This window comes from Phoxinus phoxinus (assembly GCF_949152265.1).
Source record: "Phoxinus phoxinus genome assembly, chromosome: 17".
NCBI classification, from domain to species: Eukaryota; Metazoa; Chordata; class Actinopteri; order Cypriniformes; family Leuciscidae; genus Phoxinus; species Phoxinus phoxinus.
The window spans coordinates 3,666,259-3,692,449 of record NC_136892.1 but is presented as its reverse complement, the minus strand read 5'-3'; the positions used below and the strand labels follow the sequence as shown (position 1 = coordinate 3,692,449).

Genomic DNA, 26,191 nt, shown 5'->3' with positions numbered 1-26,191 from the left:
TAATACCTCGTAGTAACGTAACTACATTTCTTTTTTTTTCTTTTTTTTGTAAAAACGTTATGTTTATGCATCGGGCTAACGCAAACAAAGACTGATTGTGCTTTTACAATATGAACTCTGTGCTATGCTCGCTAACATAACATTACATTCTTTATCTTATTTTTATTTTTTTACTACAAACTACAAAGCAGTGGACTATAATAATTATTATAATACAATTTAATTGATAAAAGCATGATTGTACTCCGTGTTAAACAATAAGTATTATCTCTGTAAACACTGCTGGGTCATCTGACCAATCAACGCAGATTAGCGTCGCGCAAAGGAGGGGTTTGAAAAACGAGTCGTTGAACGAATCATTTGGGAGTCGGTGAGCAAATCAGGTAAAAATAAATGCATATTATACGACAACAAAAGTGTTTTTTGTCATTGCATGCATGTAAAACTGTTGTTGGGGACTCCCTAAACAACATTAGGAACATTTTAAATGTCATAATAGGTGCCCTTTAACACAGTTTGATTAGCTAGAATCATGTATTTCCGCTCAGAGGAACTGGAAGGTCAGTGAAACCCCGCCAACTCAGTTCTCTCTCTGTGTTCAGACTTTCCCTTTGAAATGTGAGTCTATAGTGCGTTCACTGGACTTTTCTACGGAGCACCTACAGAATGATGTGTTTTAGCAGTGATGGTCCGGATGGCGTCTGTGTCCCAGATAACCAGATCGCTGTCTGAGCCCACGGCTATCCGACCCTTGCGTGGATACAGGTTCAGGATCTTGGCGGCATTGGTGCTTGTCACAGCAACAAACATGTTCTCATCCATTTTACCAGTGACCTGAGCAGAGGAATGACAAACACAACTGAGAATGCAATGCTTGTTTAACATGTACATGTACATGATTTCGTGCCGCATTAGGGTGCGAATTAAATTATTATTATTTAATGTATCGAGTAAATATGTAGATATACATCCTTCCCTCGGGTCATTTTGACCCGAAACTTTATTTTTATGCAAAAATGTACTGTTCAGAAGAGGGGTCCAAGACTCTAGGACTTTTGTTCACACTTGAATCACGAATACACAAAAACAATTATCGATTTGAGGTGTTTTGTGGTTGAAATTTAAAAAAATAACAAATCCTTCCCTCGCGAGTTGATTTCACCCCCTTGGGAATGAATGGAAAGCGAGGAATGCTTCAGTACACAGAAAAACCTAAAAATGATAACTAAAAATGCAAAAACTTTAACAAAAAAATATTTTATAATGTCTACATGTGTATCTGAATGCATACTGAAGCGAAATAACTTTAGGACCCAGCAGAAAGGCTCATTTGCTCCATATAGAGCTATAAGGCCATCTAGTGGCGAGAGTCATGAAATATCATGTTATATTATTTATTTTTCCACAAGAGGTCGGCAAAGTCACCCAATGTAAGATATTTTGAGCTGAATTAAAAGGGTTATGCATGAAATTGTGTTTATTTTTGAATTAAAGTTGAAAGAATGTGATGAATGTGCTTAAATTACAATTGATTTATTATGTATTGATCAAATCTAGTCATTTAAAGGTAAATAAAATGAAAAATAACAAAAAAATCTCCAAAAAATGTTTATAAAAAAAATTAAAATATATATAATAAATAAAAAAATAAGCTTTCTGGACAAAAAGAAAAAATGTAAGTATAATTTTAGGTCTTCGGGTCATTTTGACCCGCGAGGGAAAGATATGTTACAAAGTGCGAGGGAAGGATGAAGGTTATATTTTCTGGATCTGAGGATCTGAACACCTATCGGTAGAATAAACTGATGTGCAGTCACAGATATCAGAATTAAACAATGGCTTTGAATGCTGCACATCCAGATATCATTTTCAACTGAATCTACTGTATCCACTTTGATCCTCACCACAGCCTTGTCCCAGATGACTGACATCCTCTCCTCTACTCCATTCACTCCTTCAGGAATCTGAGTGAAGTCGTCTTTCCCTATGGCCTTCTGAGCCACGGTGAATGTGCAGTGAGCACTACCCGTCACCGACAGATCCCCACTAACAGACACAGACACGTCACAATACTTATACTGTGTGTGTAACAGCCAAAAACAACATGTTTAATTCATATCAACCACTCTGAGAAGTAAGTGCAGTTAATTATACCGAAAATACACTTGTAGTGTACTTCAAATTTTACTTTTTAATACGATAAAATAATATTAATGACATGAAAGCCCACTTAAGTGCCCTTGAAGAGCGTATAGTGTTTCTTAAAACACTTACGTACACTTTAAAAAGTTTGCTTTGTAATGTCAAATTAAAAGTTTTACATTTTTAAATCATTGTTTTATTATTCTTTTGTCATGCTTTGAAGAAGTACACTTATTTTGATGAGTTGACATGCTAAAGCACATATAAAGTACTTGATCATAATTTTACTGTAGTGTGTTATTTGATATAAAATTTAAAGTTAATATAATTTAAATGTAGATATATTTTAGTTTGCCATAAATCAGTACATTCAGCAGTAACTTTAACCATAATACAAAGACAATAGAAGTAATTATGAAATTACATATAGATGTTCTTAAGTCTTATTTATAGCAACACTAAAGAACTTTTCCTCTGATTGTCCATTACCGCTGTCGTAAATAATTTAGCGTACTGTCGCTACTGTCACACACACACTCGCTGTTTATCCAGCGCCGGCTTTGGATTGAACGATGTCCACAGGCAAGGTAGTGTATGATGCATGATTTTATGAAATTATGATGTATTGCGACATCAGAATCGAAGAAAAACTAAATAATGACTATTGTAACGCTTGATGTAAAGCAAGTCAAGTTTGTAGTTTTCTTATGTCTCATTCAAACTACAGAAACGCGACCCGATCTGGCAATCTTACAGTGTGTGGTTATAGCAGATAAAGGACCATTTTTAATCTAATTGTAAATAACATGGAAATTGAGTGTCCGAAAACATTACAATCTCATCTCACTTAATGAAATTCTAAGTATATTATTTCCATAATTACCCTTTTAAATAATTTTAGTCACTAGTTTAATAGATTAGATCAGGGGTGTCCAAACTCTGTCCTAGAGGGCCACTGTCCTGCAGAGTTTAGCTCCACCTTGCCTTGAAAACCAGCCAGGGGTGCGTTTCCCGAAAGCATCGTTAGCCAACTATGGTCGCAAGTTCCGTCATTATCAGCAGTTCAACGATTTGGTGTTTCCCGAAACCATCGTTCCAACGAACGTTCGCAAACAGCATCGCAAACTTGTGTGGTTGGAACGACTGCTCTTGAGCTGTGGTTAGAAGCATAGTTTCTAGTTTACACGAGATGTAGACTGAATAAATCCTTATCTTTAGCAAAATAAGCAAGTGGACATTCAGTACAACCCGTGTTATTTATTTAGAATACATACAAATGTAATTTACGTCTTTTAGTTTGTCAAGAGATTTAAAGCACCGTTTTTGAAGACTGCGCATGTGCGAACGTGCTCTACTATGTAAGAACGAGACAAATATTGAGTCTGGTAATAAAGCAAAATAACTGAGAAAATGAGAAATGGTCTTCAGATGCCATGTCTGTAACTTATATGACAAAATCTAGCGTTAATTCGATCTCAAACAGATTAATTAAAATAAGTTATTAGTCCACCACGTGCGAGACGTCATAAACCAACGTGGTTGAACGATTCTTTGCGACATACGGTTTCGGGAAACAGTCGTGACTAGCTAGTTGATTTCTCCAACGATGCATCGTACTGGTAGTTAAGCAGTGAGATATATAGTTGTACGGGAAACGCACCCCTGGAAGTTTCTAGTATGTCTTGCCTTGTAAGAGCTTGATTATCTGGTTCAGGTGTGTTTCATTAAAGCTGAACTCTGCAGAACAGAACAGTGACCCTCCAGGAGCAGGACTGGACGCCATTGGTTTAGCTTAACAGAATGAATTGACAGATCTATATCCCAAAATATCTGAACATATATTTCAGATATAGTTGTGCTCACCTGGACAGCAGGGTGTTCAGGTAGTCTGGAGTGGTTGGGTCTGGACTGAGGGGTGGTGATGTCACAAAAGAAGCAGCCTTAGCCCAGTTCTTGCTCCAATAATGAGTCCCATCAGTTCCCAAACTGGCCGTGATTGGCTCCCCAAACACCACGTTACCTAGAAATAAACAGTCTCATTATCTAGCTCGTTTCCAAAGTTGACCAACAAGGATTCCTACTGGCAACAACACAGTGTCTTGTCAACTGAAAGCATCTGCTCAGCAGTAAAGTTTAAACGGGAAATAAACACATAAGCAACCCATTACACAACAGCTACCCAGGCTTAAATGTCTAATATTGCAGGGACATCTGGAAAACACTGCGGCAGTGATCAACAAGAGCTCACTAGAAGAGCTGGACGCGGCTTTCCATCCGTGGGAATGGCAGATGAGCTCATCAATATTGTGTTTGCAGCTCGGTGATTATTAGGACGTTGCTAAGTGGTTGCTTACTGCCCCAAAAGAGCCCAACTCCACGTCTCTATGATATTCTGCTCTCTAGATATGGCTTGGGTCCCTCCAATGCTAAGTTTTTTTTTTTTTTTTTTTGGCCGCCAGTCAAAAATCATACGTACAGATGTTTAGAGAAGTAAAAGCACACCTCTCTTCAATAAGCCAGATGATCTGAGCACAAATAGTGTGGGATGAGTTATTTGCCTAAGTTTCATTCTTAGAGTGAGTAGGGCTTTGTTCAAATCCCTAAACTTATAAATGAGCTATTTTAACAGAGTTCATAGCAAACACCACTAATAAAATGCACCTAAGACCTTTGCAAATCTTATTAAAAGCATCCAGAGGATAAATCTGCCTTATAAATCTCCACTGACAAAACCTTTAGTCTCCATTCAGGACATTCAGAAAGAATAAAGGGGCACAGCCTATGTCATAGGTTTGCATCGCTGTTGAAGACAGTGATTAACTACCCAATTTAACACTTGAACAGTGATGAATAGTTTTACAGCACTTTTGGGAACCACTTCAGTGAGCTAAAACTGCTGCCATAGAAATGAACTACACTCTTTACTCCAGGTGTTGCGGCACAGCTACGGGATAGAGTACCGTCAGCAGATTGTTATGCTAAAGAAACCTCTTCAGGGTGATCGAAAACCCCACTGAGAAATTATCCCGCTTTTATTCGCGGTTACTTGCCACATAGGCACATAATTGAACACAAAATATTATTAATTTGAAATATGTTATTGCCTCAAGATGTCTCGCAGTGCCCGCTTGAGCGGTCTGGTATCAGTTGTAATGTTGTTGTGGAATAACAAACCACTAGATAGTGTGATTAGAGAATCTGAATTGATTTTCGCTGGGACCGGTGTAAAGATATAAATGAATGATGCATGGTTCTGCGTTAAGCATGGACAAGTTTGTGAACGGACTGCCGGTGCCAGGTAAACGTACACCAGATGATGAATCTCCTTCACATGTCACAACTACAGACACAACACGTCTACACCAGATGAGAGCGCTGCGACGTGACGGGACAAAAGCCAGTAGAACCATTATAATCAGTGGTGCTGTCTACACTGGATACAGCGACAGTAAACTGATGACCAGCCAGGACATATCTCGCCTTCGGATTCTCCAGTATAACGGCGAGTAATGAAGAGAGACCGCAGTGTGTTGCGTGCCTCAAAACACTAGCTTCTGACAGTCTGAACGCGGACAACTCAAGACGCCACTTATGGTACGGTACGGTATGGTTCGGTACGGCACGCTTCGGCGCTTTTCCACTGAATGGTACGGCACGGCTCGGTACGGCTCACTTTGTGGTGCTTTTCCACTGCATGGTACAGTATGGTACGGCTCACTCACTTCGGTTCGCTTCGGCTCGCTTTAAATGGTACCACCTCTGTTGAGGTTCCAAGCATACCGTACCGATACTAAAATGTGACGTGAAAACACTGCAGATCACTGATTGGTCAGACAGAATCGTCACTTCCAGTGTCATTGTATTTGCGACACGAGACACCAAACCCGCTAGATTTAAATAGCCAGTAACAGCCACCGCTGTAGCACCTGTTTTAAAACGACTTGCTTGCTTGAAGAAAAAAAGAAGAAAAAAACAATATCGCCCAGAAAGGGGCCTGTCTTGTGGACTTAACAGACATGCGCACGCAATGAAGACAGCAAATGAACATGAAGTGTGTTATTTGGGACAGGACCTTCATGTACTCAACTGCAGCTTTAAAGTCCCCCTGTAGTCAATAATTGTATCCCTTAAAACTCATCTTTGATCACCAAAATTACATATTCAAAATTGTCATGCCTTAAAATAGCTTGAATGCAACTCTACACCCTTGTTTCATTTAGTATATGCGGTTCTATGAATATGCAAATGAGCCCCGCCTCCACTCACTCACACCAGCACAATCAATGAGTTGTTTTTATGTGCGTCAAGCAAGTATGGTTGATCTTCTGTTTTCCATATTTGAATTTGACTATGGAATTAATTAGATAATTTTAATTAATTTATATTTAGGTGCAAATATCAGCCCTGATATTTGCACCTAAGAGTTAGTTATTTATTTATTTCAATTCCTCCTTTAGTATTTGCTTACGAAATTCCAGTATACAGGTTTTATTTGAGAAAATAATGACAGAATTTAAATTTTTGGCTAAATTATTTCTTCCAGTTATTTTACAGAATCTACACTAGGAAGAACTGAACAGTCCAGAGCTAAAAGGCAGAGGAGAAACCTTTTCTTTTATTAACTATCATATCATTCAATTCATTTGATTGACCCCACTTTATATTAAGTGGCTTTAAGTACAATGTAGTTACATTGAAATTAATAATTTGATACAATGTACTTATTGTGTACATACATACATGTTTTTACATTGTACTTTTATTTTGAAAATACCTGCTTGTAATTGCAGATGTAATTAATTTATGTAATTACATGTATAATTACACTGTTGACCTTCCCTTACACCTTAACCCACCCTTAAAGCGACCCATACCACCAAACCTGTCCCTAACCTTACCCGTATCACACCGCAATAGCAGCACGAGTGTTTTACAATACAACATCAACACAATAAGTGGCTATATTGTACTTATTTTTCTATGTAAATACATAGTACTGAAAGCCACTTAATATAAAGTGGGACCTAAATATTCTCTAAAATGATATCGGCTGTCTTCTGTACTCCCGAGTACTTCTCGCTTCCCTGAAACTGTAATCATGACTGTTTATTTATATTGAACTAATTTCCGTAAGAGAGCATTTTATCTGAATGATTTAACTAAACAGTGAGGATTATTATGGTGATGGATTGTGGAACTTTTACAACAAACCAGGCAGAGCATTTCAAATACACATTTCATTCAAGTGGAAATAATGTATAGACAGCTAATACATAATGACACGATAAATAAAAAATAATACATTTATAATAATAAAACTGTTATTTACACATCTGACACACAGAGACACAGTTGTATCCAACTGAAGGTCATTACGGTCATGAATACGTCAAAGATGACCGTGGCTCGGCAAAGGTTTATTTAACTGGATGAGACGTGTAAACTCGCAGGCGACATCTGTGAAAGCTCAGACGTTACGCTGATGACATGTGAGCATGCTGGGATTTCTTATTTTATCAGACATTTCAATGTGTTGCACACCTCAGCCCACTCTAAAACTGCTCTAAAACATTGTTTGTATTCACACAGTTATAGATATATAATATGTGAAATATGGTAAATATTACAAATAACAAACATATTCTGTACCGTATTTTCCGGACTATACGTCTTTTTTTCATTGTTTGGCTGGTCCTGCGACTTATAGTCAGGTGCGACTTATATATCAAAATTAATTCATACTGACTGAGATGAACCAAGAGAAAACATTACCGTCTACAGCTGCGAGAGGGCGCTCTAGTTAGCGGAGTTGTTCAGAAGCGACACCGAGGAAGAACTCAATGGATTCAGTGTTGAGGAGTGAGATCGGGAGCTTGGTGAACTTGCTGACCGGTAACTTGTTGGACTCGCTGGCTAATGTTAATTTAGCCTATTCAGCCTCAGGTATATGTTCTTTATGCTATTGTGGAGCTGAATAACTGATAATGTGTTACGCTAACACACCGGACACCTTCAGCTGTTGTTCTGTGTGCTATTGTGTCGCTGAATAACTGTTAATGTGTTACGCTAACACACCGCACACCTTCAGCTGTTGTTCTGTGTGCTGTTGTGTCGCTGAATAACTGATAATGTGTTACGCTAACACACCGCACACCTTCAGCTGTTGTTCTGTGTGCTGTTGTGTCGCTGAATAACTGTTAATGTGTTACGCTAACACACCGGACACCTTCAGCTGTTGTTCTGTGTGCTGTTGTGGAGCTGAATAACTGCTAATGTGTTACGCTAACACACCGGACACCTTCAGCTGTTGTTCTGTGTGCTGTTGTGTAGCTGAATAACTGTTAATGTGTTACGCTAACACACCGGACACCTTCAGCTGTTGTTCTGTGTGCTGTTGTGTAGCTGAATAACTGTTAATGTGTTACGCTAACACACCGGACACCTTCAGCTGTTGTTCTGTGTGCTGTTGTGGAGCTGAATAACTGTTAATGTGTTACGCTAACACACCGGACACCTTCAGCTGTTGTTCTGTGTGCTGTTGTGGAGCTGAATAACTGTTAATGTGTTACGCTAACACACCGCACACCTTTAGCTGTTGTTCTGTGTGCTGTTGTGTAGCTGAATAACTGTTAATGTGTTACGCTAACACACCGGACACCTTCAGCTGTTGTTCTGTGTGCTGTTGTGTAGCTGAATAACTGTTAATGTGTTACGCTAACACACCGGACACCTTCAGCTGTTGTTCTGTGTGCTATTGTGTCGCTGAATAACTGTTAATGTGTTACGCTAACACACCGGACACCTTCAGCTGTTGTTCTGTGTGCTATTGTGTCGCTGAATAACTGTTAATGTGTTACGCTAACACACCGGACACCTTCAGCTGTTGTTCTGTGTGCTGTTGTGTCGCTGAATAACTGTTAATGTGTTACGCTAACACACCGGACACCTTCAGCTGTTGTTCTGTGTGCTGTTGTGTAGCTGAATAACTGTTAATGTGTTACGCTAACACACCGGACACCTTCAGCCTGTTGTTCTGTGTGCTGTTGTGGAGCTGAATAACTGTTAATGTGTTACGCTAACACACCGGACACCTTCAGCTGTTGTTCTGTGTGCTGTTGTGTCGCTGAATAACTGTTAATGTGTTACGCTAACACACCGGACACCTTCAGCCTGTTGTTCTGTGTGCTGTTGTGGAGCTGAATAACTTGCCTTTCCAGATTAAATGTCTGTTCTTGGTCTTGGATTTTGTGAAATACATTTCTAAATAAATGCGACTTATAGTCCAGTGCGACTTATATATGTTTTTTTCCTCTTCATGACGGATTTTTTGACTGATGCGACTTATACTCCGAAGCGACTTATAGTGCGGAAAATACGGTACATTCTTTTTTGTGAAAAATGTATGTGTTGATATTGTTTGAAATTGGCCCCATTACAAGACATTAATTAGAGAATCACTCATTCAAGATTTATTTTTTCAATGGTCATATTGTGTACCTTTTTTCCTGGCCTGTGAGATGATATCAGCCGCACTCTTGCTCATCACGCGGGTCACGTAGAGCGGACAGTTGGTTTGACTGGCAATCGTGACGGCTCGAAACACTGCCTCAGCCTCTAGCTACACACACACACACACACATAATGAAGGACATTGCAAAACCGATTTAGCTGCATCTCTATGTATCTCGCATAGTTCCTCACACAATACACTGTTGATTTATTTCTATGCATAACTAAAATACCTTATAAATCTAGTTTCCCTCCCCACTATCATGGCCGACCTCAGTAAAATTAGATCAAGGATCATGTCTGCAAAAGATCCCTGATAGAGACAAGTTAGATCTGTGAGGTGGGCCAATTTTATGTCAACATGAAATCAATACAAGTTCCTTGTCTTATTGTGAGTTTTACGTTCAGATAAATATTTTATGGGGATTGCAGTGATGTTATGAAATGATATGCCACCAGATACACCAGTATACAACTGTTATTTGTGGCCACTGACCTCTTCCGGGCGGCTGAGAACATGTCCCTCAGGTCCTGTGATGCCCATCTCCAGCATACGGGTCTGCTCCTGAAGAACACACAGTCATAGTAGATTAGTGGCCCTGTTTACAGCTGGCATTAAGATGTGTTTTGGTGGATCGGATCTGGTGTTTTAATCCGTCTCTTTTGTCCACTTTCAACCTTTTGTCCTGATTTCTTCAAGTTTTTTTGTTTTTTTTTCAGATCTTTCGATCCAATGGACGAAATAAGCTCACGCAATGTACATATGGACGATTTCATATTTGCTTCTGTTGTCTTTGAAATATGATTAAAGTGCACTGCCAAATGTACTGACAAGCATTTATGGTAAACTAATATACTTCATTCTTCTATACTTCCATATTATGTCATTTCTTTTGAAACTTGTATGTCATATTTTTAGATATATTTGTAAGTACACAGTTGTAATGAAGAAAGTTTTATATTCTTATATATATTCGAAAATATATTCATTTTAAATATAATATCAGCCGTCACTTCAGTTCAAATTATAATAAAGTATTCACATGTGCTTTAGTATGTTAATCAACGAATCAAAATAAGGGTACTTTTTTAAAGCACAAACAAAGATTATCAATAATTAATAAATTATTTAAAATATACTTCATTTGAGATAAGCACTGTAAAAACGTAAACGTATAAACAGTCATGAAAGTGTACTCACTTTAAGTACTCTTAAATGGTCTTTTATTTTATTAATATAAAAAATAATTAATGTATCTGCAACTAGTTTTTTTTAATATATATATATACTTTTAAGATTTAAAGTACACTACATCCGCGCATTCAATACAATTAAACACACTTCTTTTTTCACAAGGGCAGGATCAGACAAAGTACACTGTAAAAAAAAAGTTGCTGCCTTATATTTTTAAGTACTGTTTTAGTAATTTCAACTCAAATTACATTAAAATGATTTGAATCTTGAAGAACTTATAAAAAATGTTTTTAAATTGTTCTTAACTTAACTCTTGAAAAAGAGTTAATACTATGTAAAACATATGTTGTCACACAAAGCCATATCGTGATATTGATTTTATTTCGATATATGTTGCAAATCACTGTACAATGTGTTACTGTATGCCAGTGGCTATGATGCATATTTATTATCTTATATGCATATTTTATTACAATGTTCTGACCATATTGGCAAAAGAATGCAGAATAATCAAAGTCTCTCTTAAATGAGAATGTCCCATCCACCTACAGTAATACCACATGCCTCTTAAATCATGCTTGAGTAAACTGAAGCATACTAGCTACTGAAAAAAAGAGCCATTTTGATGTGTCATGTTTTAACAAAAATCTTTAAACGATTTCAAAAGTGGCCCAAAGGGGTTTTATTATTTAAATGTTCCTTGAGATTTACTTATAATTTTAATAAGGTTTTTAGCACAATATATATACTAATATATAATATATGCGGAATTTTTATATTTTTTTACCCTCATTCTAAACCGTTTTTAAGGCGCGGCTCCTTTAATGCTTGTCAGTCAGTAAATGCCCAATGTTTGACTAACGTCACTGCATAGGATACATCAAATCATTATCCATATAAAACCATAATTTACAGGCAGAGCATTATGAAATCATTTACTTGCGGTTTGTGATGCAGCTGCTGTCAGCTTCAATACAGTCGCTGCTTCATCTTACAACTAAAGTTTCTTTGCAAACTCTCAAGCATGTGGAGTCCGTCAGAAACTGAATGCACATCTGTATACTGTATCAGTGTCAGTCATTGATACAGTATACAGATGTGTGTTCAGATTATAATGACTGACACTGATACAGTATATAGATGTGTGTTCAGATTATAATGACTGACGCTGTCTACACTGATACAGTATACAGATGTGTGTTCAGATTATAATGACTGACACTGATACAGTATATAGATGTGTGTTCAGATTATAATGACTGACGCTGTCTACACTGATACAGTATACAGATGTGTGTTCAGATTATAATGACTGACGCTGTCTACAGTGATACAGTATACAGATGTGTGTTCAGATTATAATGACTGACGCTGTCTACAGTGATACAGTATACAGATGTGTGTTCAGATTATAATGACTGACGCTGTCTACAGTGATACAGTATACAGATGTGTGTTCAGATTATAATGACTGATGCTGTCTACACTGATACAGTATACAGATGTGTGTTCAGATTATAATGACTGATGCTGTCTACACTGATACAATATACAGATGTGTGTTCAGATTATAATGACTGACGCTGTCTACAGTGATACAGTATACAGATGTGTGTTCAGATTATAATGACTGACACTGTCTACAGTGATACAGTATACAGATGTGTGTTCAGATTATAATGACTGACGCTGTCTACAATGATACAGTATACAGATGTGTGTTCAGATTATAATGACTGACGCTGTCTACAGTGATACAGTATACAGATGTGTGTTCAGATTATAATGACTGACGCTGTCTACAGTGATACAGTATACAGATGTGTGTTCAGATTATAATGACTGACACTGTCTACAATGATACAGTATACAGATGTGTGTTCAGATTATAATGACTGACGCTGTATACACTGATACAGTATACAGATGTGTGTTCAGATTATAATGACTGACGCTGTCTACACTGATACAGTATACAGATGTGTGTTCAGATTATAATGACTGACGCTGTCTACAGTGATACAGTATACAGATGTGTGTTCAGATTATAATGACTGACACTGTCTACAATGATACAGTATACAGATGTGTGTTCAGATTATAATGACTGACGCTGTCTACACTGATACAGTATACAGATGTGTGTTCAGATTATAATGACTGACGCTGTCTACACTGATACAATATACAGATGTGTGTTCAGATTATAATGACTGACACTGATACAGTATACAGATGTGTGTTCAGATTATAATGACTGACACTGTCTACAATGATACAGTATACAGATGTGTGTTCAGATTATAATGACTGACGCTGTCTACAGTGATACAGTATACAGATGTGTGTTCAGATTATAATGACTGACGCTGTCTACAGTGATACAGTATACAGATGTGTGTTCAGATTATAATGACTGACACTGTCTACAATGATACAGTATACAGATGTGTGTTCAGATTATAATGACTGACGCTGTATACACTGATACAGTATACAGATGTGTGTTCAGATTATAATGACTGACGCTGTCTACACTGATACAGTATACAGATGTGTGTTCAGATTATAATGACTGACGCTGTCTACAGTGATACAGTATACAGATGTGTGTTCAGATTATAATGACTGACACTGTCTACAATGATACAGTATACAGATGTGTGTTCAGATTATAATGACTGACGCTGTCTACACTGATACAGTATACAGATGTGTGTTCAGATTATAATGACTGACGCTGTCTACACTGATACAATATACAGATGTGTGTTCAGATTATAATGACTGACACTGATACAGTATACAGATGTGTGTTCAGATTATAATGACTGACACTGTCTACAATGATACAGTATACAGATGTGTGTTCAGATTATAATGACTGACGCTGTATACACTGATACAGTATACAGATGTGTGTTCAGATTATAATGACTGACGCTGTCTACACTGATACAGTATACAGATGTGTGTTCAGATTATAATGACTGACGCTGTCTACAGTGATACAGTATACAGATGTGTGTTCAGATTATAATGACTGATGCTGTCTACACTGATACAGTATACAGATGTGTGTTCAGATTATAATGACTGACGCTGTCTACAGTGATACAGTATACAGATGTGTGTTCAGATTATAATGACTGACGCTGTCTACAGTGATACAGTATACAGATGTGTGTTCAGATTATAATGACTGACGCTGTCTACAGTGATACAGTATACAGATGTGTGTTCAGATTATAATGACTGATGCTGTCTACACTGATACAATATACAGATGTGTGTTCAGATTATAATGACTGACGCTGTCTACAGTGATACAGTATACAGATGTGTGTTCAGATTATAATGACTGACGCTGTCTACAGTGATACAGTATACAGATGTGTGTTCAGATTATAATGACTGACGCTGTCTACAGTGATACAGTATACAGATGTGTGTTCAGATTATAATGACTGACGCTGTCTACAGTGATACAGTATACAGATGTGTGTTCAGATTATAATGACTGACACTGTCTACAGTGATACAGTATACAGATGTGTGTTCAGATTATAATGACTGACGCTGTCTACAATGATACAGTATACAGATGTGTGTTCAGATTATAATGACTGACGCTGTCTACAGTGATACAGTATACAGATGTGTGTTCAGATTATAATGACTGACGCTGTATACACTGATACAGTATACAGATGTGTGTTCAGATTATAACTAGATTAAAAAGTTCGTTGAAACAAACTTTAAGTTGGCTTGTGAAAGTTTGGACCAGATAGTTTGAAAAAGTTTAAAGTTTAAAGTAGTTTGAAGTTTAAATTAGTTTAAAGTTTAAAACAGTTTAAAGTAGATTTAAGTTTAAAGTAGTTTACAGTTTAAAAAAGTTTGAAGTTTAAATTAGTTTGAAGTTTAAAGTAGTTTAAAGTAGTTTAAAGTAGTTTACAGTTTAAAGTAATTTAAAGTAGATTGAAGTTTAAAGTAGTTTACAGTTTAAAGTAGATTGAAGTTTAAAATAGTTTGAAGTTTAAATTAGTTTGAAGTTTAAATTAGTTTAAAGTAGTTTAAAGTAGTTTAAAGTTTAAAGTAGTTTAAAGTAGTTTAAAGTAGTTTAAAGTTTAAAGTAGTTTACAGTTAAAAATAGTTTAAAGTTTAAATTAGTTTAAACTAAAGTAGTTTACAGTTTAAAGTAATTTAAAGTAGATTGAAGTTTAAAGTAGTTTACAGTTTAAAGTAGTTTAAAGTTTAAAATAGTTTGAAGTTTAAATTAGTTTGAAGTTTAAATTAGTTTAAATTAGTTTGAAGTTTAAATTAGTTTAAATTAGTTTGAAGTTTAAATTAGTTTAAAGTTTAAAATAGTTTAAAGTATAGTTTGAAGTAGTTTTAAATTACTAGGGTGTTTCTAGAGGGTTGCTAAGGTGTTCTGAGTGGTTGCTCGGCGGTTGCTAGGGTATTTTGTGTGGTTGCTATGGTGTTGCTAGGGAGTTCTAAGGTATTTTGGGTGGTTGCTAGGGTGTTGCTAGGGAGTTCTGAGGTATTTTGGGTGGTTGCTAGGGTGTTGCTAGGGAGTTCTTAGGTGTTTTGGGTGGTTGCTATGGTGTTGCTAGGGAGTTCTAAGGTATTTTGGGTGGTTGCTAGGGTGTTGCTAGGGAGTTCTGATGTATTTTGGGTGGTTGCTAGGGTGTTGCTAGGGAGTTCTAAGGTATTTTGGGTGGTTGCTAGGGTGTTATGGGTGGTTGCTAGGGTGTTCTAAGGTGTTTTGGGTGGTTGCTATGGTGTTGCTAGGGAGTTCTAAGGTATTTTGGGTGATTGCTAGGGTGTTGCTAGGGAGTTCTAAGGTATTTTGGGTGGTTGCTAAGGTGTTATGGGTGGTTGCTAGGATGTTCTAAGGTGTTTTGGGTGGTTGCTATGGTGTTGCTAGGGAGTTCTAAGGTATTTTGGGTGGTTGCTATGGTGTTATATGTGGTTGCTATGGTGTTGCTAGGGAGTTCTAAGGTATTTTAGGCAGTTTCTAGGGTGTTATGGGTGGTTGCTATGGTGTTGCTAGGGTGTTATAACACACACTAACTTGCTCTCTCACACACACACACACTCAAGAGTTTTTGAGTTTAGAGTTTAAAGTAGTTTGAAGTTTACATGAGTCTAAGAGTTCAGAGTTCAGTGTATATTAGCATCCTGGAGTTAGGGCTAAGGTGAGGCACAAGGCCTGCGGCCTTGTGCCTACGAGCGAGTTTTTATAGTTTTTATTCATAAAAAGTTTAAATTAGTTTAAAGTTTAAATTAGTTTGAAGTTTAAAATAGTTTGAAGTGGATAGATAGATAGATAGATGAGTTTACATGACTCTAAGAGTTCAGAGTTCAGTGTATATTAGCATCCTGGAGTTAGGGCTAAGGTGAGGCACAAGGCCTGCGGCCTTGTGCCTACGAGCCAGTTTTTATAGTTTTTATTCATAAAAAGTTTAAATTAGTTTGAAGTTTAAAATAGTTTGAGGTGGATAGATAGATGAGTTTAATGAGTTTACATGAGTCTCAATGGCTCATATAGTGTATAGAATGGCAGTTTGATTTAGTCTAGGCTTTCAAGGGATTTTGATTTGAATTTTAGGCAGTTGGGGAGTTTGAAAATCTGAACATTCCGCAATGTTAAGTCAATGGGAGTTTTTCCAAGTTTGATCGTCATTTATAGGAAAACCGTAAGTCCGATCAGTTAGAAAAGATATAGCATACCGAGTCAGAACAGTTTGAGTGTCTGAGCCGAGTTTGGAGTATGTAGAGTTAAAGCTCTAGGACGAGATAGAGTTGTAAATGTAAGAAGAATAATAATAATAACTAGAACGTACATTTCCAGAAGAAAATGTGAATGGTGCTTGCAGTGGCAAAACTCACCACTCGGTTGCTAGAGTGTGGTACATGATTGCATACGAGCCAACAACCATGTCTGTACGATGTTCTGCTGCTGAGATATGGCTTATTCATGTTTTGGGTTGGTTGCTAGGGTGTTCTGGGTGGTTACTAGGGTGTTTTGGGTGGTTGCTAGGCAGTTGCTAGGGTGTTGTAGGTGGTTACTAGGCAGTTGCTAGGGTGTTCTGGGTGGTTGCTAGGCGGTTGCTAGGGTGTTCTGGGTGGTTGCTAGGCAGTTGCTAGGGTGCTAGGCTCTTAGTGTATATCTGCATCTCCTGGGGTTAGGGTTAAGGTTAGGCACGAGGCCGTAGGTGCCTACAAGTGAGTTTTGCTAGGCGGTTGCTAGGCGGTTGCTAGAGTGTTCTGGGTGGTTGCTAGGCGGTTGCTAGGTGGTTGCTAGGGTGTTCTGGGTGGTTGCTAGGCGTTTGCTAGGCAGTTGCTAGGGTGTTCTGGGTGGTTGCTAGGGTGTTCTGGGTGGTTGCTAGGCAGTTGCTAGGGTGTTCTGGGTGGTTGCTACAGATGGTTACTATGGGGTTAGGGCTAAGGTTAGGCACGAGGCCGCCTACGAGTGAGTTTTTATAGAGTATTTAAAATCTCTATTAAACGAGTGCATTATAATGAGTGCACGAGGCCTGCGGCCTCGTGCCTATAGCTTATGGTTGCTAGGGTGTTCTGGGTGGTTGCTAGGGCACCACAGATGGTTACAATGGGGTTAGGGCTAAGGTTAGGCACGAGTGAGTTTTTATAGAGTATTTAAAATCTCTATTAAACGAGTGCATTATAATGAGTGCACGAGGCCTGCGGCCTCGTGCCTATAGCTTATGGTTGCTAGGGTGTTCTGGGTGGTTGCTAGGGCACCACAGATGGTTACTATGGGGTTAGGGCTAAGGTTAGGCACGAGGCCGCCTACGAGTGAGTTTTTATAGAGTATTTAAAATCTCTATTAAACGAGTGCATTATAATGAATGCACGAGGCCTGCGGCCTCGTGCCTATAGCCTATGGTTGCTAGGGTGCTGTACTGGTTGCTATGGTGTGGCTATGAAGATTTTAGGCCATTACTTATTGGCTGCTGGATAATATAAATCCTCTGAGGGAGAGAGAGGGGGAGACATGCAGGGGTGTCAGGCCCTTTGTGTCTGTGTGTGTGAAAAATGACAGTTGGGATTTGAATTTCTGAAAATTCCGCAATGTTAAGTCAATGGGACTTTTTTGGCCGCTTTTTCGTCCGCTGTGCAAACATCGTACACCCGATCGCTTAGAAAAGATATAGCACACCTCTCCTCAATGAGCCGGTCGTTTTGACACCTCACTCAGGGGTCTGTGACAAACGGTGCGGGGCGAGTTACGCGCCGAACTTTGTGTGGAAGAATAATAATAATAAAAAAAAAAATAATAAGTATGAGCAATAACACTAATGTTGCTTTGCCTATAGGCAAGCACCATTAACTAGAACGTACATTTCCAGAAGAAAATGTGAATGGTGCTTGCAGTGGCAAAAAACACGACCCGGTTGCTAGAGTGTGGTACATGATTGCATACGAGCAAACAACCATGTCTGTACGATGTTCTGCTGCTGAGATATGGCTTATTCATGTTGTTCAGGTGGTTGCTAGGGTGTTCTGGGTGGTTGCTAGGCGGTTGCTAGGGTGTTCTGGGTGGTTACTATGGTGTTCTGGGTGGTTGCTAGGGTGTTATGGATGGTTGCTATGGTGTTGCTAGGGAGTTCTTAGGTATTTTGGGTGGTTGCTATGGTGTTGCTAGGGAGTTCTAAGGTATTTTGGGTGGTTGCTAGGGTGTTATGTGTGGTTCCTAGGGTGTTCTAAGGTGTTTTGGGTGGTTGCTATGGTGTTGCTAGGGAGTTCAAAGGTATTTTGGGTGGTTGCTAGGGTGTTGCTAGGGAGTTCTAAGGTATTTTGAGTGGTTTTTATGGTGTTGCTAGGGAGTTCTGAGGAATTTTGGGTGGTTGTTAGGGTGTTATGGGTGGTTGCTAGGGTGTTCTAAGGTGTTTTGGGTGGTTGCTATGGTGTTGCTAGGGAGTTCTAAGGTATTTTGGGTGGTTGCTAGGGTGTTGCTAGGGAGTTCTATGGTATTTTGGGTGGTTGCTAGGGTGTTCCGGGTGGTTTCTAGGCAATTGCTAAGGTTTTCTGGGTGGTTGTTAGGGTATTTGGGTGATTGCTAGGACATTTCTAGGCGGTTGCTAGGGTGTTCAGGGCGGTTGCTAAGGTATTTTTGGTGGTTGCTATGGTGTTACTAGGTGGTTGGTAGTTTTCACAGATGGTTACTATGGGGTTAGGGCTAAGGTTAGGCACTCGGCCGCAGAGTATTTAAAATCTCTATTAAACGAGTGCATTATAATGAGTGCACGAGGCCTGCGGCCTCGTGCCTATAGCCTATGGTTGCTAGGGTGCTGTAACTGGTTGCTATGGTGTGGCTATGAAGATTTTAGGCCATTCTAGGTGGTTGCTAGGTGGTGGCTAGGCAGTTGCTAGGGTGTTCTGGGTGGTTGCTAGGCGGTTGCTAGGCAGTTGCTAGGGACTTCAGGGTGGTTGCTAGGGCTCCACAGATGGTTACTATGGGGTTAGGGCTAAGGTTAGGCACTCGGCCGCAGAGTATTTAAAATCTCTATTAAACGAGTGCATTATAATGAGTGCACGAGGCCTGCGGCCTCGTGCCTATGAGTGAGTTTTTATAGAGTATTTAAAATCTCTATTAAACGAGTGCATTATAATGAGTGCACGAGGCCTGCGGCCTCGTGCCTATAGCCTATGGTTGCTAGGGTGCTGTAACTGGTTGCTATGGTGTGGCTATGAAGATTTTAGGCCATTACTTATTGGCTGCTGGATAATATAAATCCTCTGAGGGAGAGAGAGGGGGAGACATGCAGGGGTGTCAGGCCCTTTGTGTCTGTGTGTGTGAAAAATGACAGTTGGGATTTGAATTTCTGAAAATTCCGCAATGTTAAGTCAATGGGACTTTTTTGGCCGCTTTTTCGTCCGCTGTGCGAACATCGTACACCCGATCGCTTAGAAAAGATATAGCACACCTCTCCTCAATGGGCCGGTCGATTTGACACCTCACTCAGGGGTCTGTGACAAACAGTGCGGGGCGAGTTTCGCGCCAAACTTTGTGTGGAATAATAATAAGAAGAAAAATAAGTATGCAAGATAACACTAATGTTGCTTTGCCTATAGGCAAGCACCATTAACTAGAACGTACATTTCCAGAAGAAAATGTGAATGGTGCTTGCAGTGGCAAAACTCACCACTCGGTTGCTAGAGTGTGGTACATGATTGCATACGAGCCAACAACCATGTCTGTACGATGTTCTGCTGCTGAGATATGGCTTATTCATGTTTTGGGTTGGTTGCTAGGGTGTTCTGGGTGGTTACTAGGGTGTTTTGGGTGGTTGCTAGGCAGTTGCTAGGGTGTTCTAGGTGGTTACTAGGCAGTTGCTAGGGTGTTCTGGGTGGTTGCTAGGCGGTTGCTAGGGTGTTCTGGGTGGTTGCTAGGCAGTTGCTAGGGTGTTCTGGGTGGTTGCTAGGGAGTTCTGAGGTATTTTGGGTGGTTGCTAGGGTGTTGCTAGGGAGTTCTAAGGTATTTTGGGTGGTTGCTACGGTGTTACTAGGGAGTTCTGAGGTATTTTGGGTGGTTGCTAGGGAGTTATGAGGTATTTTGGGTGGTTGCTATGGTGTTGCTAGGGAGTTCTAAGGTATTTTGGGTGGTTGCTAGGGTGTTATGGGTGGTTCCTAGGGTGTTTTAAGGTGTTTTGGGTGGTTGCTATGGTGTTGCTAGGGAGTTCTAAGGTATTTTGGGTAGTTGCTAGGGTGTTGCTAGGGAGTTCTAAGGTATTTTGAGTGGTTGTGTTATTAAACGAGTGCATTATAATGAGTGCACGAGGCCTGCGGCCTCGTGCCTATAGCCTATGGTTGCTTGGGTGCTGTAACTGGTTGCTATGGTGTTACTAGGTGGTTGGTAGTTTTCACAGATGGTTACTATGGGGTTAGGGCTAAGGTTAGGCACGAGGCCTGCGGCCTCGTGCCTACGAGTGAGTTTTTATAGAGTATTTAAAATCTCTATTAAACGAGTGCATTATAATGAGTGCACGAGGCCTGCGGCCTCGTGCCTATAGCTTATGGTTGCTAGGGTGCTGTAACTGGTTGCTATGGTGTGGCTATGAAGATTTTAGGCCATTACTTATTGGCTGCTGGATAATATAAATCCTCTGAGGGAGAGAGAGGGGGAGACATGCAGGGGTGTCAGGCCCTTTGTGTCTGTGTGTGTGAAAAATGACAGTTGGGATTTGAATTTCTGAAAATTCCGCAATGTTAAGTCAATGGGACTTTTTTGGCCGCTTTTTCGTCCGCTGTGCGAACATCGTACACCCGATCGCTTAGAAAAGATATAGCACACCTCTCCTCAATGAGCCGGTCGTTTTGACACCTCACTCAGGGGTCTGTGACAAACGGTGCGGGGCGAGTTTCGCGCCAAACTTTTGTGTGGAATAATAATAAGAAGAACTAGAACGTACATTTCCAGAAGAAAATGTGAATGGTGCTTGCAGTGGCAAAACTCGACACTCGGTTGCTAGAGTGTGGTACATGATTGCATACGAGCCAACAACCATGTCTGTACGATGTTCTGCTGCTGAGATATGGCTTATTCATGTTGTTCGGGTCGTTGCTAGGGTGTTCTGAGTGGTTGCTAGGGTGTATTGGGTGGTTGCTAGGCGGTTGCTAGGGTGTTCTGGGTGGTTGCTATGCGGTTGCTAGGGTGTTCTTGGTGGTTGCTAGGGCGTTGCTAGGCAGTTGCTAGGGTGTTCTGGGTGGTTGCTATGCGGTTGCTAGGGTCTTCTGGGTGGTTGCTAGGGCGTTGCTAGGCAGTTGCTAGGGTTTTCTGGGTGATTACTTGGCGGTTGCTAGGTGGTTGCTAGGGTGTTCTGGGTGGTTGCTAGGCAGTTGCTAGGGTGTTCTGGGTGGTTGCTAGGGCACCACAGATGGTTACTATGGGGTTAGGGCTAAGGTTAGGCACGAGGCCTGCGGCCTCGTGCCTACGAGTGAGTTTTTATAGAGTATTTAAAATCTCTATTAAACGAGTGCATTATAATGAGTGCACGAGGCCTGCGGCCTCGTGCCTATAGCCTATGGTTGCTAGGGTGCTGTAACTGGTTGCTATGATGTGGCTATGAAGATTTTAGGCCATTACTTATTGGCTGCTGGATAATATAAATCCTCTGAGGGAGAGAGAGGGGGAGACATGCAGGGGTGTCAGGCCCTTTGTGTCTGTGTGTGTGAAAAATGACAGTTGGGATTTGAATTTCTGAAAATTCCGCAATGTTAAGTCAATGGGACTTTTTTGGCCGCTTTTTCGTCCGCTGTGCGAACATCGTACACCCGATCGCTTAGAAAAGATATAGCACACCTCTCCTCAATGAGCCGGTCGTTTTGACACCTCACTCAGGGGTCTGTGACAAACGGTGCGGGGCGAGTTACGCGCCGAACTTTTGTGTGGAAGAATAATAATTATTATAAGTATGGAGGAGAACACTAATGTTGCTTTGCCTATAGGCAAGCACCATTAAAAATAAGTATGCAAGAGAACACTAATGTTGCTTTGCCTATAGGCAAGCACCATTAACTAGAACGTACATTTCCAGAAGAAAATGTGAATGGTGCTTGCAGTGGCAAAAAACACGACCCGGTTGCTAGAGTGTGGTACATGATTGCATACGAGCAAACAACCATGTCTGTACGATGTTCTGCTGCTGAGATATGGCTTATTCATGTTGTTCAGGTGGTTGCTAGGGTGTTCTGGGTGGTTGCTAGGCGGTTGCTAGGGTTTTCTGGGTGGTTACTATGGTGTTCTGGGTGGTTGCTAGGGTGTTATGGATGGTTGCTATGGTGTTGCTAGGGAGTTCTTAGGTATTTTGGGTGGTTGCTATGGTGTTGCTAGGGAGTTCTAAGGTATTTTGGGTGGTTGCTAGGGTGTTGCTAGGGAGTTCTAAGGTATTTTGGGTGGTTGCTAGGGTGTTCCGGGTGGTTTCTAGGCAATTGCTAAGGTTTTCTGGGTGGTTGTTAGGGTATTTGGGTGATTGCTGGGACATTTCTAGGCGGTTGCTAGGGTGTTCAGGGCGGTTGCTAAGGTATTTTTGGTGGTTGCTATGGTGTTACTAGGTTGGTAGTTTTCACAGATGGTTACTATGGGGTTAGGGCTAAGGTTAGGCACTCGGCCGCAGAGTATTTAAAATCTCTATTAAACGAGTGCATTATAATGAGTGCAGGCCTCGTGCCTATGAGTGAGTTTTTATAGAGTATTTAAAATTTCTATTAAACGAGTGCATTATAATGAGTGCAGGCCTCGTGCCTATAGCCTATGGTTGCTAGGGTGCTGTAACTGGTTGCTATGGTGTGGCTATGAAGATTTTAGGCCATTCTAGGTGGTTGCTAGGTGGTTGCTAGGCAGTTGCTAGGGTGTTCTGGGTGGTTGCTAGGCGGTTGCTAGGCAGTTGCTAGGGACTTCAGGGTGGTTGCTAGGGCTCCACAGATGGTTACTATGGGGTTAGGGCTAAGGTTGTGCCTACGAATGAGTTTTTATAGAGTATTTAAAATCTCTATTAAACGAGTGCATTATAATGAGTGCACGAGGCCTGCGGCCTCGTGCCTATAGCTTATGGTTGCTAGGGTGCTGTAACTGGTTGCTATGGTGTGGCTATGAAGATTTTAGGCCATTCAGGGTGGTTGCTAGGTGGTTGCTAGGCAGTTACTAGGGTGTTCTGGGTGGTTGCTAGGTGGTTGCTAGGGTGTTCTGGGTGGTTGCTAGGCAGTTGCTAGGGTGTTCTGGGTGGTTGATAGGCGGTTGCTAGGGTGTTCTGGGTGGTTGCTAGGTGTTTGCTAGGGTGTTCTGGGTGGTTGCTAGGCGGTTGCTAGGCAGTTGCTAGGGACTTCAGGGTGGTTGCTAGGGCTCCACAGATGGTTACTATGGGGTTAGGGCTAAGATTAGGCACGAGGCCGCCTACGACTGAGTTTTTATAGAGTATTTAAAATCTCTATTAAACGAGTGCATTATAATGAGTGCACGAGGCCTGCGGCCTCGTGCCTATAGCCTATGGTTGCTAGGGTGCTGTAACTGGTTGCTATGGTGTGGCTATGAAGATTTTAGGCCATTATTTATTGGCTGCTGGATAATATAAATCCTCTGAGGGAGAGAGAGGGGGAGACATGCAGGGGTGTCAGGCCCTTTGTGTCTGTGTGTGTGAAAAATGACAGTTGGGATTTGAATTTCTGAAAATTCCGCAATGTTAAGTCAATGGGACTTTTTTGGCCGCTTTTTCGTCCGCTGTGCGAACATCGTACACCCGATCGCTTAGAAAAGATATAGCACACCTCTCCTCAATGGGCCGGTCGATTTGACACCTCACTCAGGGGTCTGTGACAAACGGTGCGGGGCGAGTTTCGCGCCAAACTTTGTCCAGAATAAAAAGAAGAAAAATAAGTATGAGCAATAACACTAATGTTGCTTTGCCTATAGGCAAGCACCATTAACTAGAACGTACATTTCCAGAAGAAAATGTGAATGGTGCTTGCAGTGGCAAAAAACACGACCCGGTTGCTAGAGTGTGGTACATGATTGCATACGAGCCAACAACCATGTCTGTACGATGTTCTGCTGCTGAGATATGGCTTATTCATGTTGTTCGGTTGGTTGCTAGGGTGTTCTGGGTGGTTGCTAGGTGGTTGCTAGGGTGTTGCTAGGGTGTTCTGGGTGGTTGCTAGGCAGTTGCTAGGGTGTTCTGGGTGGTTGCTAGGGCGTTGCTAGGTGGTTGCTAGGGTATTCTGGGTGGTTGCTATGCGGTTGCTAGGGTGTTCTGGGTGGTTACTATGGTGTTCTGGGTGGTTGCTAGGGTGTTATGGATGGTTGCTATGGTGTTGCTAGGGAGTTCTTAGGTATTTTGGGTGGTTGCTATGGTGTTGCTAGGGAGTTCTAAGGTATTTTGGGTGGTTGCTAGGGTGTTATGTGTGGTTCCTAGGGTGTTCTAAGGTGTTTTGGGTGGTTGCTATGGTGTTGCTAGGGAGTTCTAAGGTATTTTGGGTGGTTGCTATGGTGTTGCTAGGGAGTTCTAAGGTATTTTGAGTGGTTGCTATGGTGTTGCTAGGGAGTTCTGAGGTATTTTGGGTGGTTGTTAGGGTGTTATGGGTGGTTGCTAGGGTGTTCTAAGGTGTTTTGGGTGGTTGCTATGGTGTTGCTAGGGAGTTCTAAGGTATTTTGGGTGGTTGCTAGGGTGTTGCTAGGGAGTTCTGTATTTAAAATCTCTACGAGTGCATTATAATGAGTGCACGAGGCCTCTATGAGTGAGTTTTTATAGACTATTTAAAATCTCAATTAAACGAGTGCATTATAATGAGTGCACGAGGCCTGTGGCCTCGTGCCAATGAGTGAGTTTTTATAGAGTATTTAAAATCTCTATTAAACGAGTGCATCATAATGAGTGCACGAGGCCTGCGGCCTCGTGCCTATAGTCTATGGTTACTAGGGTGCTTTAAATGGTTGCTATGGTGTGGCTATGAAGATTTTAGGCCATTACTTATTGGCTGCTTGATAATATAAATCCTCTGAGGGAGAGAGAGGGGGAGACATGCAGGGGTGTCAGGCCCTTTGTGTCTGTGTGTGTGAAAAATGACAGTTGGGATTTGAATTTCTGAAAATTCCGCAATGTTAAGTCAATGGGACTTTTTTGGCCGCTTTTTCGTCCGCTGTGCGAACATCGTACACCCGATCGCTTAGAAAAGATATAGCACACCTCTCCTCAATGGGCCGGTCGATTTGACACCTCACTCAGGGGTCTGTGACAAACAGTGCGGGGCGAGTTTCGCGCCAAACTTTGTGTGGAATAATAATAAGAAGAAAAACTAGAAGGTACATTTCCAGAAGAAAATGTGAATGGTGCTTGCAGTGGCAAAACGCGACACTCGGTTGCTAGAGTGTGGTACATGATTTCATACGAGCCAACAACCATGTCTGTACGATGTTCTGCTGCTGAGATATGGCTTATTCATGTTGTTCGGGTGGTTGCTAGGCAGTTGCTAGGCGGTTGCTAGGTGGTTGCTAGGGTGTTCTGGGCGGTTGCTAGGCGGTTGCTAGGGTGTTCTGGGTGGTTGCTAGGTGGTTGCTAGGGTGTTCTGGGTGGTTGCTAGGCGGTTGCTAGGGAGTTCTGGGTGGTTGCTAGGTGGTTGCTAGGTGGTTGCTAGGGTGTTCTGGGTGGTTGCTAGGCGGTTGCTAGGGTGTTCTGGGTGGTTGCTAGGTGGTTGCTAGGGTGTTCTGGCTGGTTGCTAGGCGGTTGCTAGGGTGTTCTGGGTGGTTGCTAGGCGGTTGCTAGGGTGTTCTGGGTGGTTGCTAGGTGGTTGCTAGGGTGTTCTGGGCGGTTGCTAGGCGGTTGCTAG

The 26,191-nt window shown here is 40.9% G+C and overlaps 1 protein-coding gene across 2 annotated transcripts in view; it reads right to left on the bottom strand.

The window, feature by feature from the left end:
• dpysl3 (dihydropyrimidinase like 3) overlaps window positions 1-26,191 on the bottom strand; it is an 82,487-nt gene that overhangs the window by 12,956 nt on the left and 43,340 nt on the right. For both annotated transcript variants that reach the window (XM_079585093.1, XM_079585094.1), the window contains exons 7-11: window positions 10,148-10,216; window positions 9,640-9,760; window positions 4,006-4,162; window positions 1,905-2,046; window positions 664-834 (exon numbers count right to left, since the gene is read on the bottom strand). In XM_079585093.1, coding sequence (XP_079441219.1) covers window positions 664-834; window positions 1,905-2,046; window positions 4,006-4,162; window positions 9,640-9,760; window positions 10,148-10,216 — 660 coding nt within the window. The remainder of the gene's footprint in view (window positions 1-663; window positions 835-1,904; window positions 2,047-4,005; window positions 4,163-9,639; window positions 9,761-10,147; window positions 10,217-26,191) is intronic.